General features: G+C 40.2%; 1 protein-coding gene across 5 annotated transcripts in view; it reads left to right on the forward strand.

Moving 5' to 3' along the window:
• The window catches only part of Jupiter (jupiter), a 406535-nt gene extending 391456 nt beyond the window's left edge, over nucleotides 1-15079 (forward strand). For 2 of the 5 annotated variants that reach the window (XM_065230951.1, XM_065230950.1), the window contains exons 3-6: nucleotides 1871-2194; nucleotides 3496-3513; nucleotides 13910-14053; nucleotides 14446-15079. In XM_065230951.1, coding sequence (XP_065087023.1) covers nucleotides 1871-2194; nucleotides 3496-3513; nucleotides 13910-14053; nucleotides 14446-14591 — 632 coding nt within the window. In that variant the 3' untranslated portion in view covers nucleotides 14592-15079. The remainder of the gene's footprint in view (nucleotides 1-1870; nucleotides 2195-3495; nucleotides 3514-13909; nucleotides 14054-14445) is intronic. The other 3 variants (XM_065230952.1, XM_065230953.1, XM_065230954.1) reach the window with 3 other exon arrangements.
• The last annotated feature ends 1524 nt before the right edge of the window (nucleotides 15080-16603 follow it).

Consider the following 16603-nt stretch of genomic DNA (forward strand, 5'->3'; position numbering starts at 1 on the left):
AGCGTATTTTGCCGTTCGTCGCTATTTGGAGCCTTCTGCACTTTGTACGTATGCAGTCCCTCCCGGTCCTTGGCTCTCTGAACAAAAGACTTGGACAGATTCAACTTTTAGGCCACATCCCTGACCATTGCATTGGGATATCGCTTAAACGCTTTCACGACACGCTTGTGATCCTGATCACTAATAGAACATCCATTCTGACAGCATTTATCCTTCCGTTCGATAGTCAGAGTTTAGTAGTAACGTTTAATCACACGACTCACCGTTGTTGACTCCGAGTTGTTTTCCGATGTCCCGATGAGAGAGTTGTGGATTTTCCAGGTGCTTGCGCAAAATCAATTCGCGACGTTGCTTTTCGGGTGACGCCATTTTTTCCAACTTTCGAAAAACTGACAGCGATAAAAAGGCAGTGTAAAAAATACACTCTTAGCTACTTCTACCCAAATATTCAAGAGAAAATACCAAATGGGTAATTTCCAACACTTTCCATGATGCAATTTGATGTGGGACACCCTTTATTGTTCAAGCACCCTAGTTAAAAATCATAACACCTGGAAGTTCAATTTAATTGCGCAAAGCGCCTTTCTTAAATCTACTATTATCTGCATTCAGAACTTTGTTTGGAATGCCTTAGAACATCTCCTGAGGTGTATGCCAGTCGTCGACCACAGCAGCTATATCCACTGAAGCTTATCATGTCAATCTCTACTGTATAAAATCCGCGTTTCCAAGAGTTAAACATAAATCTCCTTCCATCGACATGCATTGAATGAGGGGAGAAGAGCTCGTCCTCTATCCGTGAAATGCCGACTAACATCTGCTGAAATATTGCTTTGAATTTGTCCTTAAAATTATTCCAGCGTTGGGAAATGCGTCAAAACGCTTAAGAAGGTACTTCATGAAATTCATGAATGAAGGCATTAGACAAATTTTAAATATAAATAAGCTTTTAAAAGTAAATGAAAATAACATTTGTTATAGTAATTCAAGCTTGTCATAACAAGATGCAGTATTTATCATAATTCAACAACAATAAACAGCTTAAGAGTACCGCTGATTTAATAACCCTATGGCTAAGTTGATAAGATTTTTGAGTATAAATAGTTTAAATGACGGCTTCGGCAATAGCTTTACCTACTATCGTCAGGGGATGGGGGTGGCTAAATAGTATTTTAGCGATTTTTTTTTGTAAATTCTCTGAAACATGCAAAAATTTAGCGCTAAAGAACTTAATTTATCCGCTGACGATAATAGTTAAAGATATTGCCGAAGCCGAACTTTTGATGATACATCGTGCGTCCGATTTTGGCAATAAACATGTTAATTATTTTCTTAAATTCCCCGAATAACTGTGAAACTATGGACGTGATGAAATAATCAGGCTTAATATCATTGCAATTTGTAGAAGGCTTAAAAAAATGAGTGTTGTCCAAATCGGACCCTTACTGTAATGTTGATTTAAACTGAACGATAATCAATACATTTCTTCATGCCCAAATATAATTCCTGCTTAGTGTTATGAACTATTGGATTCATTTTATCATACTGCTTGCATAGTTAATTAGTATTTAAAGTTGCATTAATGTTCCAGAATATACTCATACCATTCTTCATTTGCATGCTCATTTCAATCCATCGCGTTCGATAATTCAAGCATCGAACTCGACGCTTCCATCAATCATAATGCATAGGATCTCGTTACTTTTACCGTTCGTTATCCCTGATCAAGTAGTTACCCATCTCCCAACTCTATCTCTCTGACATCTGCAGTCATTGTTGCGCATGGAGACCCCCCCAATCTCTTCCCACCCATAATAACGCTTAACCACAAACGCTTGACTAACCTCACACGTTCGTTCACCCTTTCCAGGATCGGAAACGCCACGCCGCGCCGCCGCCGGTCAGGACTCGCACAACCGTCTGTTCGGCGAAGTGGACCGCCCGTACACACCGGCCAAGAACCACATGAAGAGCAATCTGCCCATCGGAAGCGACGCCACGGATTCGGGAAAATCCAACGGCCACAGCAATGGCTCCAGCAAGACGTCATCGTCGAATGGACATCATCAGAATGGAAACGGCGTCGCTCATACCAACGGCCATAGCAGCAATGGCAGCAACGGTAACACTGCCAATGGACACAGCAACGGTACTTCCACATCATCAGCGCCATCCCAGAATGGATCATCTCACAGTAAGTTCTGTTCTGAGTTGTTGTGTTTTTTTCGGGTTAAAGTTTCTTCTTGATCCCCCCCCCCCCTTGCTCTCTAACACGGTGTAATTGGTTTTGGTTGAAGTTTGCTTTTGCGGTCTAATAGTTTGAAGCGCACACGGATTTCTTTGGTCACGGAGGAAGCACGTTAATTATAAGTTCCTACAACACTAACCAACACCAATTTGTCTCGCATGCTTGGGTGTAATTTTATATCAATTTCCCAGTATCTGCTACATTCCCGCCCCCGCGCCGTTCTCCACCACACCTTCTTCGGCGAGTCTCAGGAGTGACAGAAATGACGTTCGACATGACTCGCCAGCTATGGGCCCCATGGTTCTTGGCTGTGATCCCACTTTGTGTAGACTTCATCATAACTTCAACCGAGGAGCGTCGCGATCCGGAACGACACAAGATAAGAAGCGTCGTCGTCGTCGAGTCAAGCTCTGTGGCAGCACAGAAATCTTGTTTCTTAATGAAATAAATGCTGCACGGTATCGGGTCGCGATGTTCCGGGGAGGAGGGAGAACGAGATCACTATCGTTCCACCTTCAATGTTCCTTCGTCTTTCGATTAATTTGTGAGTGCCTGCCTTGGGGTTTGGTTTATCCACGGTACCTACCTATGACAGGGAGGAGACAACACACGGACCGGAGGTTATCTCTGGCAGTAATTATTCCATTCATCTGTTTGTCACGGTGCACGTCTCGGATCGAGTTGTTGGATCTTGCCGGAATGCAGTAATTGATGTTCCAGAGTCGCCTTTTTTCATATCGAAGGCCATTTCTTCAGATATCTTGAATATCTATGCTGCTACAAAGCAGGAAGTTAAACAAATTGCGTTTTCATTTCAAGCCCACTCAGGAAATTCGAAACCATCGCTTCGATCTTGATCGATTTTTACGCTCTTTTGCAAACAATGACACAATCTGCTGAAATGTGATGACTCTTGCATAGATTCATTGTAAATAAATCACTCACCAAGTCGCTCGGCTGTGACGGTGATCTTTGCGATTCAGCTCCTCCCAGCATTCCCTACTTTTCGATGTCATTCCCCTCCGCCCGGCAATGATCCGATTCACCACGGTTCACGGCTAGAATTCCTCAGTTCGCTCTTATTATCTGTCATTTGCTCGGTTCCCCCCTTCCGAAGCACCTCCCTCCCTACATTTTCTCTGCATTTTATTTCTCACGTCGTCGTCGTCGTCGTCGTCGCCGTCGTAGTCGCTATCGTCGCTGGAAGTTAACATCCACTAATGAAACGATTTTTTAATTTCATGCAGTCTTCCTGAGGAGATTAAGTAAGTCCAACAATGTTCACACAATGCCACAAAAGACACTCAGGGGGTACGATTAGCGCGCAATCATCCGTCACTTCATCGCTCAAAACGCCTTCGCCTTTTCACATTCTCGCCTTAAAGCTTTCAACTCCATTGACTGGCCTTAACTACTGTTCCCCTAAATAACTGACACACCTTAACTGATGGACGCAAATCGTTTACAACCTTGTACGAACACCATGTTTCAATTACCATGGACATTTTATTCGACTTGCGACTTGGACGAGAAAGCCCGTTTTGTGCGAATGCACGCCCATACAAGCTCCCATCAGTTCCCTCATCCTCACAGATTGGAAATGTAGAAAATTTGTCACCTTACACGAAATTGATTGGAGTGGAAATCAAAATGCACGAATCTTTTCCCAGAAGCACTGTGTAGAATTTTCGATCGGATGCTTCGTGTAGCACTTAATTGGCATATGAGACAGTTTGAAGCTGGAAAAGGATTACCGGGCAACATCATTGACGGGTGCAGCTAAACCGAGGGTATTGCTCGATTTTTGTTTTTCGTGAGTTTTCACTTAGCTTTTAGTTGTTGGTTTTGGCTTTTTAATTTAGCTTATTTATTTCCGTAAAATATATTATTTCCTGTAGCATCTGGTAAATCCCAGCAAAAAAGAAACAGTGGTAGAGCGTTCGCCTAGAGTTCTGGGAGGTGTGGGTTTGATTCTCACCGGTAGGCAATGGATTTTGACGTTTGTAATTTCTATATGGGGTTACACTTTGTGAAAACCGAAATTGGAACATGTAACAAAATTATGAAAGATTTTGAACGTGAATAACTCAGCTGCCATGGACCACTTTCAATAATTTTATCACCAATCGATCAGAAATATTCCTACGCATCTGATAAATTCAAAACTTAATCATTTTTCAAAATGTCAATATTGAAAATTGCACGAATGTGCAACTGTAGCTATGATAATTAAAATTATCACCGATTGCCTGCGAAAAGCGATTTCCCTAACACAGATTTCAAAGCTGAATTCCATTCGGTCTCATCGAACGATGTTTATTCATTCGCCGTATGGTGAGTGGTGGTGTTCTCCAGTATACAACGAAAGGCTCCCCGCAAGCAGCAAGCTATCAAGGCTGGTCTAAGCCGCTGATCGGATTCAGTTCCAACACCGTGTGTGGTGGTGTCCAGTCGTCGGCATCAGCTGCAGCAGCAGCAGTGCTTTTGGCACGTGGCGTTGAACATTGTTCTCCAGTTCACAACGAAAGGATGTCTGCAAGCAGCGAGCTGCAGCCCACATGAGCATCTATAGAAGGAGTAAGAAGCCGCACCGCTATTGATCGGAACAGTAGCTCTTTGTGAGTTGCTGTGGGCCATCTATGCCAAGGAGGAAGTTCAACCTAAAGGAGTTCAAGCTTGGAGGAGAACAGATCCATCTTAGTGAACAGGTCAAATACCTAGGAGCTATATTGGATGCCAAGTTGAATTGTAATGCTCAGATTAATTCTGTGATCAACAAAGCAACCAGTGCCCTGTGGTTATGCTCCAAAACTGTTGGTAGAAAATGGGGTTTGAAACCAACAATGACAATGTGGATTTACACATCAGTATTCCGCCCAAAAGTAACTTAGTAACGCACAGAGGAAGCTGGCAAAACTACAACGTCTAGCATGTATTGCTATAACGGGTGCGATGCGCAGCACCCCATCAAAAGCGTGAGATGCAATTCTCAATCTACTGCCCTTGCATGAATACGTGCAACTAGAAGCGGAAAGAAGTGCTCTAAGGCTCAAAAGGTCTAAAAAAGTCATGCCTGGTGACCTGGTTGATCACCTAAGCATTTTACAATACTTCCAAAGAGGACCAGTGATGAGTATGAATGGAGACTGGATGAAACCAGAGGACAATTATGACACTCCCTCGGTGGTCCTAGCGTTCGTCAAGGCTCAATCATATTTTTCACAGATGGCTCAAAAATTGGAACACAAACCGGTGCAGGAATCTTTAGCCCTCAGACATTGTCCAACAGTGTTTCAAGCGGAAATCGTGGCCATACTTGAATGTGTAAGTGTTTGCCTAAGGAGAAAATAAAGATGTGCAAATATCTGTATTTTTTCTGACAGTCAAGCAGCACTAAAAGCGCTTCGTGCTTACAAATGTACATCAAAGATTGTCTGGGAATGTATTCTCTTGTTGCGACAGCTGTGCAAACAGAACTTAGTAAACTTATTTTGGGTTCCTGGACACTGTGGCATTGAAGGGAATGAAAGGGCAGACGATCTCGCAAAATTAGGTTCCAATTCACCGTTTATTGGCCCAGAACCATACTGTGGAATATCAAACTGTACGGTAAAAATGGAACTCAAACGCTGGGAAGAACAAAGGGTGATGGCCAACTGGATGGCCGTCACGACGTGCAACTAGTCGAAAAGATTTATAACTCCAAATATAACACATACCAAAAAGCTCTTGGAGCTCAATAAACGGGCTCTTAGTATATACACTGGCCTAGTAACTGGGCACTGTCCGAGTAGATATCATTTGAAGAACATTGGTCGGGTTCAGAGCGATATCTGCCGTTTCTGTAGCATAGAACGTGAACCCTCGGAACATCTGCTCTGCAGTTGCGGTGCATTACACAAGCGTAGATCTAAATTTCTTCGTAGAGTTATCTTACAACCTAGTGGAATTTGGTCTGCTAATCCTGGAAAGGTAGTTGGTTTCATAAACCATATCATACCTGACTGGGAAAGAACGTGTCCAGGCAATTAGATGTCCACTCATTAAATGGTGGTCAGCTTGCATGATACGAACAGTAAACAGGGGTACCACAAAAGTTCAAATAATAGACGCAGTGGTTCAACGACCCAAATAAAACAGCATACAGCTCACCTGCCTCATCTGTATTTAAAACCCTAATAGCTCAGCATTACTCAACCATCACGACAAACGGTCCTTTTCAGGACCACCATAAATTTGTAAAAGAGCATTTTTTTACATTTGACAAGGTCAGTTCCCATATCAAGATAGAGCTGGAATTAGGCCGTTTTCAAGCTTATCGGTATCACATGTTTGAAAAAATCGGTATTTATCGGTATTGACGATTTTGTTTAATTTTATATTTTTTCCGTTTTTGAAAGCGAAAATTTAAACTTTTGGACTAAGAACGAAAAATTTACTTTCTAGGAGAAGCCGGAAAATATTTCTGGGGAATCTTTGAATTAGCTTCTGAAGGTAGAGAAAGAATAAATTAGCACTTCTGGAGGAAGTTTGAAGAAAGTTCTAATAAATGTCGGGGACCTTCCAAGACAAATATTGAGAATCTGCTGGAGAAAATATAAATAAACTTTCGCAAAAATCGGATGACACATCCAGAGGGGGAGGCATTGAAATTTCGAAAATTGGAAGCAAATTCCAGGAGTTGCCATTTCCACGGGAAGCCAGAAGAAGCTCGGAAAAAATTGGGAATGGCTTGTGGATAAACTTCCAGAGAAGGATAAAATAAACCTTTGGGAGAATTCAATGTTTAATTGAGCTTCCTGCAGAAGATGGAAGAAGTTTCCTGAAGATGCAGGAAGAAACTTCCTAAGGTAGAGTGTAAGAATATTCTGGAGAAAGTCGGAAGCCAGAGGGCTTACGGAATAGAAGAGTTTTTCTGTTTTTCGTGAACAAATCCCTCGATGAAAATTGCCACCATTCGCATGGAGAATCGCCAACAGAATCTCGACTCGTGAATCACGAACAACAATCCAAACGAACCATCGTACCAAAAACCGAACAGACATGCTTATATATGTTTGTCTTCTTCACACGTCCTTTCAATCATATATTTTTTTATGGCCATTACGAAACGTATTTTATTCTTCTCGCGATCGATAAGATCCTAGAATTTCTTCGCTTTGTATCTTTCTTATCGTGTTATGGCAGCCGTTGAACGTTCTGCGTCGATAGGGTTGTACGTTATTGGATTCAGCAAAATGATACACTGAACAAAAGTACCGGTTATTTATTTATAATTATTATTGACGCTACCGATCTTGTTGGCAGCATACCACTCCAGAACCATATTGGAGTAGTGGCAGCTGGCCAAATCGGGCCAAAAGATGACTTTACCCGTAAAAAAAAGAACCGTAGAGGTACAATGAAATGTATTGTAACCATACAATAGAGTTTATGGTATTTACAATAAATCGTATTCTCGACAACGATAAAATAACAATAGAATGTATTGTTTTTACAATAGAATCTATGGTAAATGGGGGAATATACAATAGATTAAGGGGGTCGTTATGTATCTTAACCATACGAAAAATCACTTTTTCTCGAACAAACTTGAACCATTTACCATTAATTGTATTGTTGTTCTATTGTTGAAAACTCTTACTATATGGGACCTATTGTACATCTATTGTAATAACAATATGTTAAAACTTCGTGTACTATATACACACAATAAGATCGATTGTTGGCAATAGATTTACGTGTAACTGTATTTTATTTTATGGTAATTGTATGGTTATTTTTTTTCCGGGTACCCATATGCTTGCGGATGAACGGCAATACACGCTTTTCAGGCATTTTTGGATGTAAACTTGGGATGTCATCGTCGAGGATGTGACAAATGGTTCCGTTTTCAGGCCACAACTGCAAATTGCTTTCGTCATCGATCAAAGTGCAGCCCTTGTGTTTCGTCAAAACACGGTCGTACAAGAGCCTTGCAAGCTTTTTGGCCACTGGCTGTTTACTGGCTTGGTACGACTTGCATCCTTCCCTGGCAAGGATGTTCCGCACAGTTTGAAAGTTGTACCTTCTGGTCACATCTCGGATCGAAAGACCGGGGTTGGCTTTAACGCTCCTCAACACCTTACTGCGCAGGTGACGATCCCTGGTTCCAGTTTTTTCGTAGGTCCGCTGATTCCATTCCACACTCAGGGTTTCCTTGTAGGTATTGAGCACTCGACAAACTGTTGTTTTCGGCATCTTCAGCACTTTAGCCAGCTTGGAACCGGACTACTCCGGATTTTCCAGGTGTTTGTGCTCAATATTTGTTCTTTTTTCGAGTTCCATTTGACGTTATTTCTGAACGCGATCGACTACTTTGATCAAACTTGCGCCAGTTGTTCTCTATAGAAGTGTAAACAAACCACTGCACACTGGGCAAAAATGGACAAAACCGCGACTAAATTGAATATCTCGGCTGCCAAACGCTTTCAGTCAACATGTTATACATATTCTCAAAGGAAAAATTCTGCTGAATCGATTGGTGATGGTCTCATTGGCCTTTTTTTTTTATAATGTGGCCACAATGTGATCCGGTCGTTCCGGATCCTCCTTAAGGCTAATAGAGTTTCCCTGAGGCGTATATGTTGTCTTTACACCCAATATACTTAGTACTATCAATGTCCAGTAAAAGTGTAAAATTATGTCGATAGATAGTGGCATTTCCTACTTTACCGGGATCTCGGGTTGATCCCGGCCCACTATCTCGGTACGCAAAAGTCTCCGGACAATGAGACTACCACCAATCGATTTAGCAGATTTTTTCCTTTGATAATATTTATAACATGTTGACTGAAACCGTTTGGCAGCCGAGATATTCAATTTAGACGCGCTTTTGTCAATTTTTGCCCACTGTGCACTGTCAAAGATTTTCGATTCCCAACACTACACGAAACGAAAATTAATTATTTTATTCATGTGTTTCACTTATACATTTTTGCCAAAACATCAGCCTTATACCTATATTCCATAAGACAAACCACATAGATCCTATAAGAATGCATTAAAGGTATGTGTGACCGCTTATACATTTCATTTGATACATGATCTTCATGAACTTTTTGAAAGGCGTCCCGTAAAAAAAATGAACCCTAGAGGTACAATTAAATGTATTGTAACCATACAATAGAATTTATTGTATTCACAATAAATCGTACTGTCTACAACAATACAACAACCATAGAATTTATTATTTCCACAATAGAATCTTTGGTAAATGGGGAAACCTACAATAGAACAAGGGGGTTGTTATGTATCTTAACCATACGAAAAATCACTTTTTCCCGAACAAACTTGAGCAATTTCCATAAATTGTAATGTTTTTCTATTGTTGAAAATCCGTACAATATGGGACGTATTGTACATCTATTGTAATAACAATTTGTTAAAATTTATTGTACAATATACGTAAAATAAGATAGATTGTTGACAATAGATTTTATGTTATGGTAATTGTATGGTTATTTTTTTCCGGCGTCTGCTTATTAGTTGACTTATACATTTTATGAATAATCAGCAATAGAAATTTGCCAAAAGGTATAAGGACATTTCTATCCGTGTAGAGGCGTGCTAGCGTCAGCCTTTAGTTGGTTTAACGCATGTTTAGAACTCATTTTGGGAACTTTTTCAACAAATTTTGATAAAATGAGCGGTGAACGAACAGCACACGGTACTTGTTGAAGAAAGCATCTAGCTAAGTAGACAACCAAAAAAGATATGGCTGAAAGTGTGTGTCCATTTTATAAAGTGATCAGTCCCTAATCAATAATTGTTAGGTAAAAGGCAGATGACATTAAATTAAAATTTCAACAAGTCATTCACAACAAAACTTGTGCTTTAATTAAAAAAAACTCTTGCTGCATACTAAAAGCTTAAAATGATATTAGACTGATGCCGCCACCAGTGTTGGGAAAATATCATCTCACCAACGCCCAAGATGACACTTGATTTTCGCAACTGCGATGGATAATACAAGCTTTGCTATCGTAGCTTCGAATACCAAGCAAAAACAAAACAAAATATAATGAGAGAGAGAGAGAGAGAGAATGATTAGTAATTTCCATTTAATTCCACTACCTTATTTGCTTATCCTTGACAGATACGCGTATTTCGTCTACAATGTGCAGACTTCTTCAGTGTCTTGTACTAATACTCGACTAGACAAGACAGTCGACGTACAAGACACTGAAGAAGTCTGCACATTGTAGACGAAATACGCTATCTGTCAAGGATAAGCAAATAAGGTAGTGGAATTAAATGGAAATTACTAATCCTTCTCTCTCTCATTATACATGTATTCCACTAAGACGCCCACATTCATCAGGAAAACAAAATAACCAAACGGTGGTGAGTTCTAGACTAACATTTGAAAAGGACGAGCTCCAAAATGACAATATCGAGAAAATAGCTTCTGAATTTTGATGACCTAAAAGTTTATCCTATTTCATGACTTTCCATTTTCTGGATGATTTTATAAGCTTGACATATATTTAACAGTGTAATCTATCATCATGCTCCACTTAAAACCTCAAAAAAAGTTTTCTTTGTCGTGAAATTGAGAAGAAAACATCATAAGCCTTGATAATTTCTTACATGTTGTTACCCCCCGTATCTTCCATCCTTTGAACTGCCAACACTGGTGATACGCCGTGGAAATACACCCTCGGGATTTGTTGTTCCACCTTGGTTCTTCGTTCGCAAATTTTGTGAGAGTGGAATTACGCTCGAAGATTTTTTTTGGTCTTCTTTTTGTTCGTTGTTTACTCGTGAAATATCAATCGGATGCATTTCAAATGACTAGATACTACAGAATCAGTACGTTTGGCATAATAAAATAATATAATGCGTAGTTCTGGTGCAAGGCGTAACAACCAGATGCATCATAGAGTTGAAAATTGGAAATACGCAATGTAAGAAGATTTGAAGTGATATTTTCTTCTACTTTTTCGTGTTTATCGAGTAGTTTGTGAACTGTTCCCTCTATATGTGGCAAAATATGGTTTGTTTACATTTTGGTGTTACGCCCTTTTCAAATGTTAGTCTAGAGTTTGAGTTTCATGAAGTAAGTGGCACGGTAGCCCAAAAAAAACAAAATGTGAAGGTTTAATGGATTTTCTTCCCATCTTACGTAAGGAACTAATCGAAACAACGAACGTCACGTAAATGTAGAATTTAATGAAGGCATGCGCGCTTTTTTGAACTTTGTTTGTCTCCAGATTTAAAAGATCATCGGTCGTAAAGGCTTATTCTTGTGTAAAGGGCACCGCCGTCGAGTTTGAGTTTTAATAAATCCCAGGTCCTGTCATATTAAGGAAGCTTATAGTAACATTGCTTGATTATCGTGTGTTTTGTGAAACTTAACACCGACATTAACGTCACCGTCGGGGCCGGTTTTGAATGGTTGCAATAACATCGCGATCGTGATGAGGGGCTTGGTGGCCTTAGAGCGACCATTTTTGCTTACTGAGTAGAACATCATGAGTTTAATCTCAAGACCCTCCACATTCAAGATTCGTTAATCGCTTTATTTGTTAATGTGAATACAAAGGAGCTCTTTTGCCTAGCAGCAAATGTTTTTGCTTACTGAGCAGAATACCGTGGGTTCAATCCCAAGCTCCTTCGCGTTATATGATCGTTAGGAGATCAATTCAGCTGCAATGCCAACCCCCTTACCCAATATCACAGTGATTCCTCGTGGAAGTGCAGAGGTGTTCTCGGCTTCCATCAAAGCGAGTGTCACGTCAACACATTCATACCTTTTCCTTTCTTGACCTGTGTTCGGGCGCGGCCGGCGCTGGTATTGCCTAGTTTGAGATCACCAGTTTTTACACATTCAGGATGATTGCTAGTCCCAAGCATCGTCTATTGGTTCTCTCTGTAATTACAGCTGATCTGGCAATAACAGAGTAGCAACCGTGGGGGGTCAATTATGCTCATGCTCAAATGTTAGTCTAGAGTTTGAGTTTCATCGGCGAAGAGTAAAGAGAAATAGCAAACTATACTTTCTCATACTAAGAAAACTATGTGAAACGAAATCATTTTTGTGTCGAATCAACTCTCAGCTTCATTTTTACATGTTTTGAATAGTCTCGCAATACCAAAGGAGCTTGATATTGAGAGCGTATGAGAGTTGAAAAATATAATTTGATTGATGATTTTGGCAACACTGGTCGCGAAAATGGAAACCAACATGAGTTCTCGTTATGATAGGAACGGAAAACTTTAATGTCGATTTGCTTTCATTTTGTTAACCAACCTTGCTCGGGTCCTGTACCACTAGAGAAAGGTTGCCAGTTGGCCCATAAATGTGTACCACTCCATTGGACATTAAATTTAGAAAATCTTTAGGAGACGAACGTATCCAAAAGCCACTAACTAGCACCAAAACGTATGATTTACGATTTGCGAAATTCCAAGACTTATTAACGCATTTACCTAGGTACTTTGGCTGAAGAAATGGCAAAACGGCAACACGGATACAGTTTTCTGTATTTTCAAGTCTTGTTTCCCTTTTATAGAACATCAAATTCCCTATATATTAAACCAGGCCATGTACTCAACTGAACCAACATTCCTTCCCTTTCGAACATCCATAAATTTCCCAGCTAATAAATCAGCGGGCTTCACGAAAATGTGTCAAATTACACTCGCAAATCATGCCCGTAATGGTTTGGATCGATCCCGCCGGTAATAACGACCTCGTGAAGGCCAACCAACGCTCGCCGGCTGCCTATGGCCAGCTGGTAGGAATCGTCTTCTTTCAGTTGTCGTGTTTGATTTGGTTCACTTTTCCTCCGTCCGCGTCCGTCTGTCGCCGGTGTAGGTAACCTACCCACGAAATCGGAGACAAAATCACGCCATTTGTCGTGACCGAAAACAACTTGTAAGTAGTACTCGTTTCCCGGGGCATGTCATCACAAAAGTAGCTCGTTGCATGATTTCTAGATTTTGAATTTGTGTGGCGATAATCTGGTTTTAGATTTCACAACTATGTACCTTCCGGCGCGGCACGTCGTCAATGATAATGCTCAGGTTGACTCCGTAGAACTTGCACCTAATGCAGCAATAGTAGCATCTTTTCAGTTTGCAGTAGCGTTAACTAGAGTGGGTTGCAATGCGTGAAAATGTTTAAAATCAAACTTAATCTGTTTTCTCTCCTAACCCAAAAACTAAAAACTGTGCGAATGTGCGTACCCCGCCCTCTTGCTATGTTCGACTACCCTCTCTGTGTCGTTTGACCTCGCCCCGAACTCCCTATAAACTCGTGTAACTCGGGTAACGAAGACGCTACACCGGATTCAGCAGCATACTCGTCCGGTGCTGCTGGTGGTGCTGGGAACTCGTCGTCCCTGGGCGGGCTGCTAGGTTCTCCGGCCCGACGAGCAGCCGGGGGTTACTATCACCATCCCCACCATCAGTTCTACCCTAGCGGTGAGGCACTGAATCCGACCTATGCGTCCAACATTAATCTCTGTATCAGTGACGACATCATCATCAGTGTGACCGATCATGACGAGAGCGACTTGCAGCAACAACAACAACAACAACAGCAACAACGATTTAATCCTCCTATTGCTTCTTCTTCTTCCGCTATCAATACTACTACTAACACCAATTTTATAGCGTCGCCCAAGTCGTCGTCATCGTCCACGATGTCATCACCCCGCTCGCCCAGATTTGCCCAGCGGAATCCGGTCACCGGCAACGGCGTCGAGGACTACGCCGACAAACCACGCAAGCCGAGCTCGAGGGGAGGTCACGGTGGAGGTAACCCGGTTTTTTTTTGCCATTTAACCCACTAACTACTGTTCTTGTCTCGTGATTCTATTAATTTGCTTTTATGTTAATTAAATCTTCTTTTTTTCAGTTCCTACCTATTATTACTTAAGTTGCATTGGTGTTGGTAGAAAACCTTTATCTTTTTTTTAATAGTTCACGGTAGTATTTTTATTAGGTTGTTTTTCTTTTAGATGTTCAGATGTTTTTTTGTACAATATTGGGCCGTATGAATAAGAATTAATCGATTATAATTTACTTACACTAGGTACCGATGAGGCTTTGGATACTACTCTTAATTCATACGACCCATATTGCATCCTGTCGATTCTGTTTCAATTCAACAACTAACCCGCTATTTTCAATTCTTTATCGTTCCACAGAAAATGGCAACCCGGTGACCGGTGAGGGTTACAAATCCGGTGGTGCAGCGGAGATCAACATGACCGTCCCATCGCTGAACGGTGCCGGCCATGTCATCAACAAGAATCGCATTCCACCCGGTGGTTTCTCGTCCGGGCTGTGGTAATCTGTAGTAGATTCCGGCCCATCACGGAGGGCGGCATCTGCGCCCTACCGCTCTTTGTATTTCATTTCAAGACACACGTAAAAACCACATTTTGGCCACAGAATATAGACAACAACAACAAAATTAAGAAAATAAGATGCCCGACCTATGAACAAAAAGACGATCCCGTTCCACACACACACAGTCCGCCATCAAAACGAGCGAACCAGCTGCCGCCCGAAAGATTTTTTTTTGATTTTCCGATGATGGTTCATCGGCTTGGGGAACCAGAGAAAATAAAACTATCTGGACAAATATTCAATGCAAATTATTTAAATAAAAACTGATAGTGATAGCACTTCATATGCATGTATGCAAAAGATTCTGATAACCATTAAAAATAAACGAAAAAAAAAAATAATATATCTGATGAAAAGCGAATTACGAAAACCCAATTACCCTTTTCTGTGTAGAATAGAGAGGAACGATGAATTTCCAATTTGTGAAAATACAATGCAGAAGAAAATCTCTTTAGATTCCTGTTCGAATTTTTTTTGGGAGATTGCCGAACAAATTTGATATGAAAAATTTACGAAACGCGAACTGAAAACGATCAGACCAAGGTTTAAGGACAGACAGCAGCGATTATAAACACCACACGGAGTACTATTAACAGTAGCACACACACCAACACAAACACCGTGCGCGCGCTGTTGTTGTCGGCATGAAGCAACTAATTCAAAAAATTAAAAAAAAAGATGAGAGCAATTAAAATACTTATCACACAACAACAATCCCTACTGGAAAAAAAATAAAAGAAGCAGGAGAACATATATTCACATACACGTACATAAATATTTAGAGTGCATCTGTTTAAATTATAACCTAAAAAAAACAAATTGTGCATAAATCGAAAAGAAAGACAATTGAAATCGTCAGTTTTCCAGCGAACGTTTTCCCCTACCCCACAAATATCTATGTGGTAGTGATATAGTGCAGTTCGATTGTATAATCTCAACAATTTATAAGCATATTTCTGTCCGATTTGAGTGTACGTTTTTTCAAGTGTCGATTTTTTTCTTCTTCCCCCCGGCCTTTCCGTTTCCCCGATCAGTGGAATGTAATTTTGATTAAATTAATCAGAAGTTTCCTTTGCGACCATGATCACACAAACGAGCACATTCTGAACTATCTTCTTTTTTTCCCTGCTACTTTGATAAATGATTACAACATTTAGCCCGACCTCTCCTACTATATTTGTCTTATATTATATTTGTAATTGTATTACGCCAGGAGATGCGAAGTGGAAAAAAAAAGTTTTTTTTTTTGATTTGAACTCCCCTTATCTTCATTAAAATTTCTTCTTTTCCTATTGTTAAAAACACTTATTTGATGATTTTTATAAAATTGTTAAATACGACTATATATGAAACCCCAGAGAAGAAAACAAGTAGCGGTTCAAAATTTTATTGTGAACGAATGTGGCCTCAACTAGAATACCTTTGCTATTATGATAGGAAAAATGAAAGAAATAAAAAAAGAATAGAAATAGGGAAAGAAGAAAGACCTAATAGGAAGCCTATATTTAGCGTGGGAGAGTCAAAATTATTATGATAGTTGTAACGATTTGATATAAATAAACGGTTGGACATAGATGGAAAACCGATTTCCGAGAGCGAGCGAGTTATAAACACTCACAATAAACTCATACACACATACACGACCAGAACAGAGGAAAGGAGTAAGAGCAAGAGAATGGAGCAAAAGATAAGCGATGTCGATACATTCTTCTATATATTTGCATTACACGAATAAAAAAACACTTTGATGAAGAAATAAAGGATCAACCAATCCTAAAATGAGTGAAACGAAGAGCAAATAATAGTGAAAAAATGACAGCCGCATCTTGATTATTGTACTTGATTAATTCACTCTTATTTTCATTTGTAATAATAAATTTTAATTTAATAATGCAACGGCGTGCTGAATGAATCCGAACGGTGTTCCCAAAGTTTCGTAGCTGAGTATCACAA

This window comes from Ochlerotatus camptorhynchus, unplaced genomic scaffold (assembly GCF_037179485.1).
Source record: "Ochlerotatus camptorhynchus isolate MF236.1 unplaced genomic scaffold, CSIRO-AGI_Acam_v1.1 ptg000335l, whole genome shotgun sequence".
NCBI lineage: Eukaryota > Metazoa > Arthropoda > Insecta > Diptera > Culicidae > Ochlerotatus > Ochlerotatus camptorhynchus.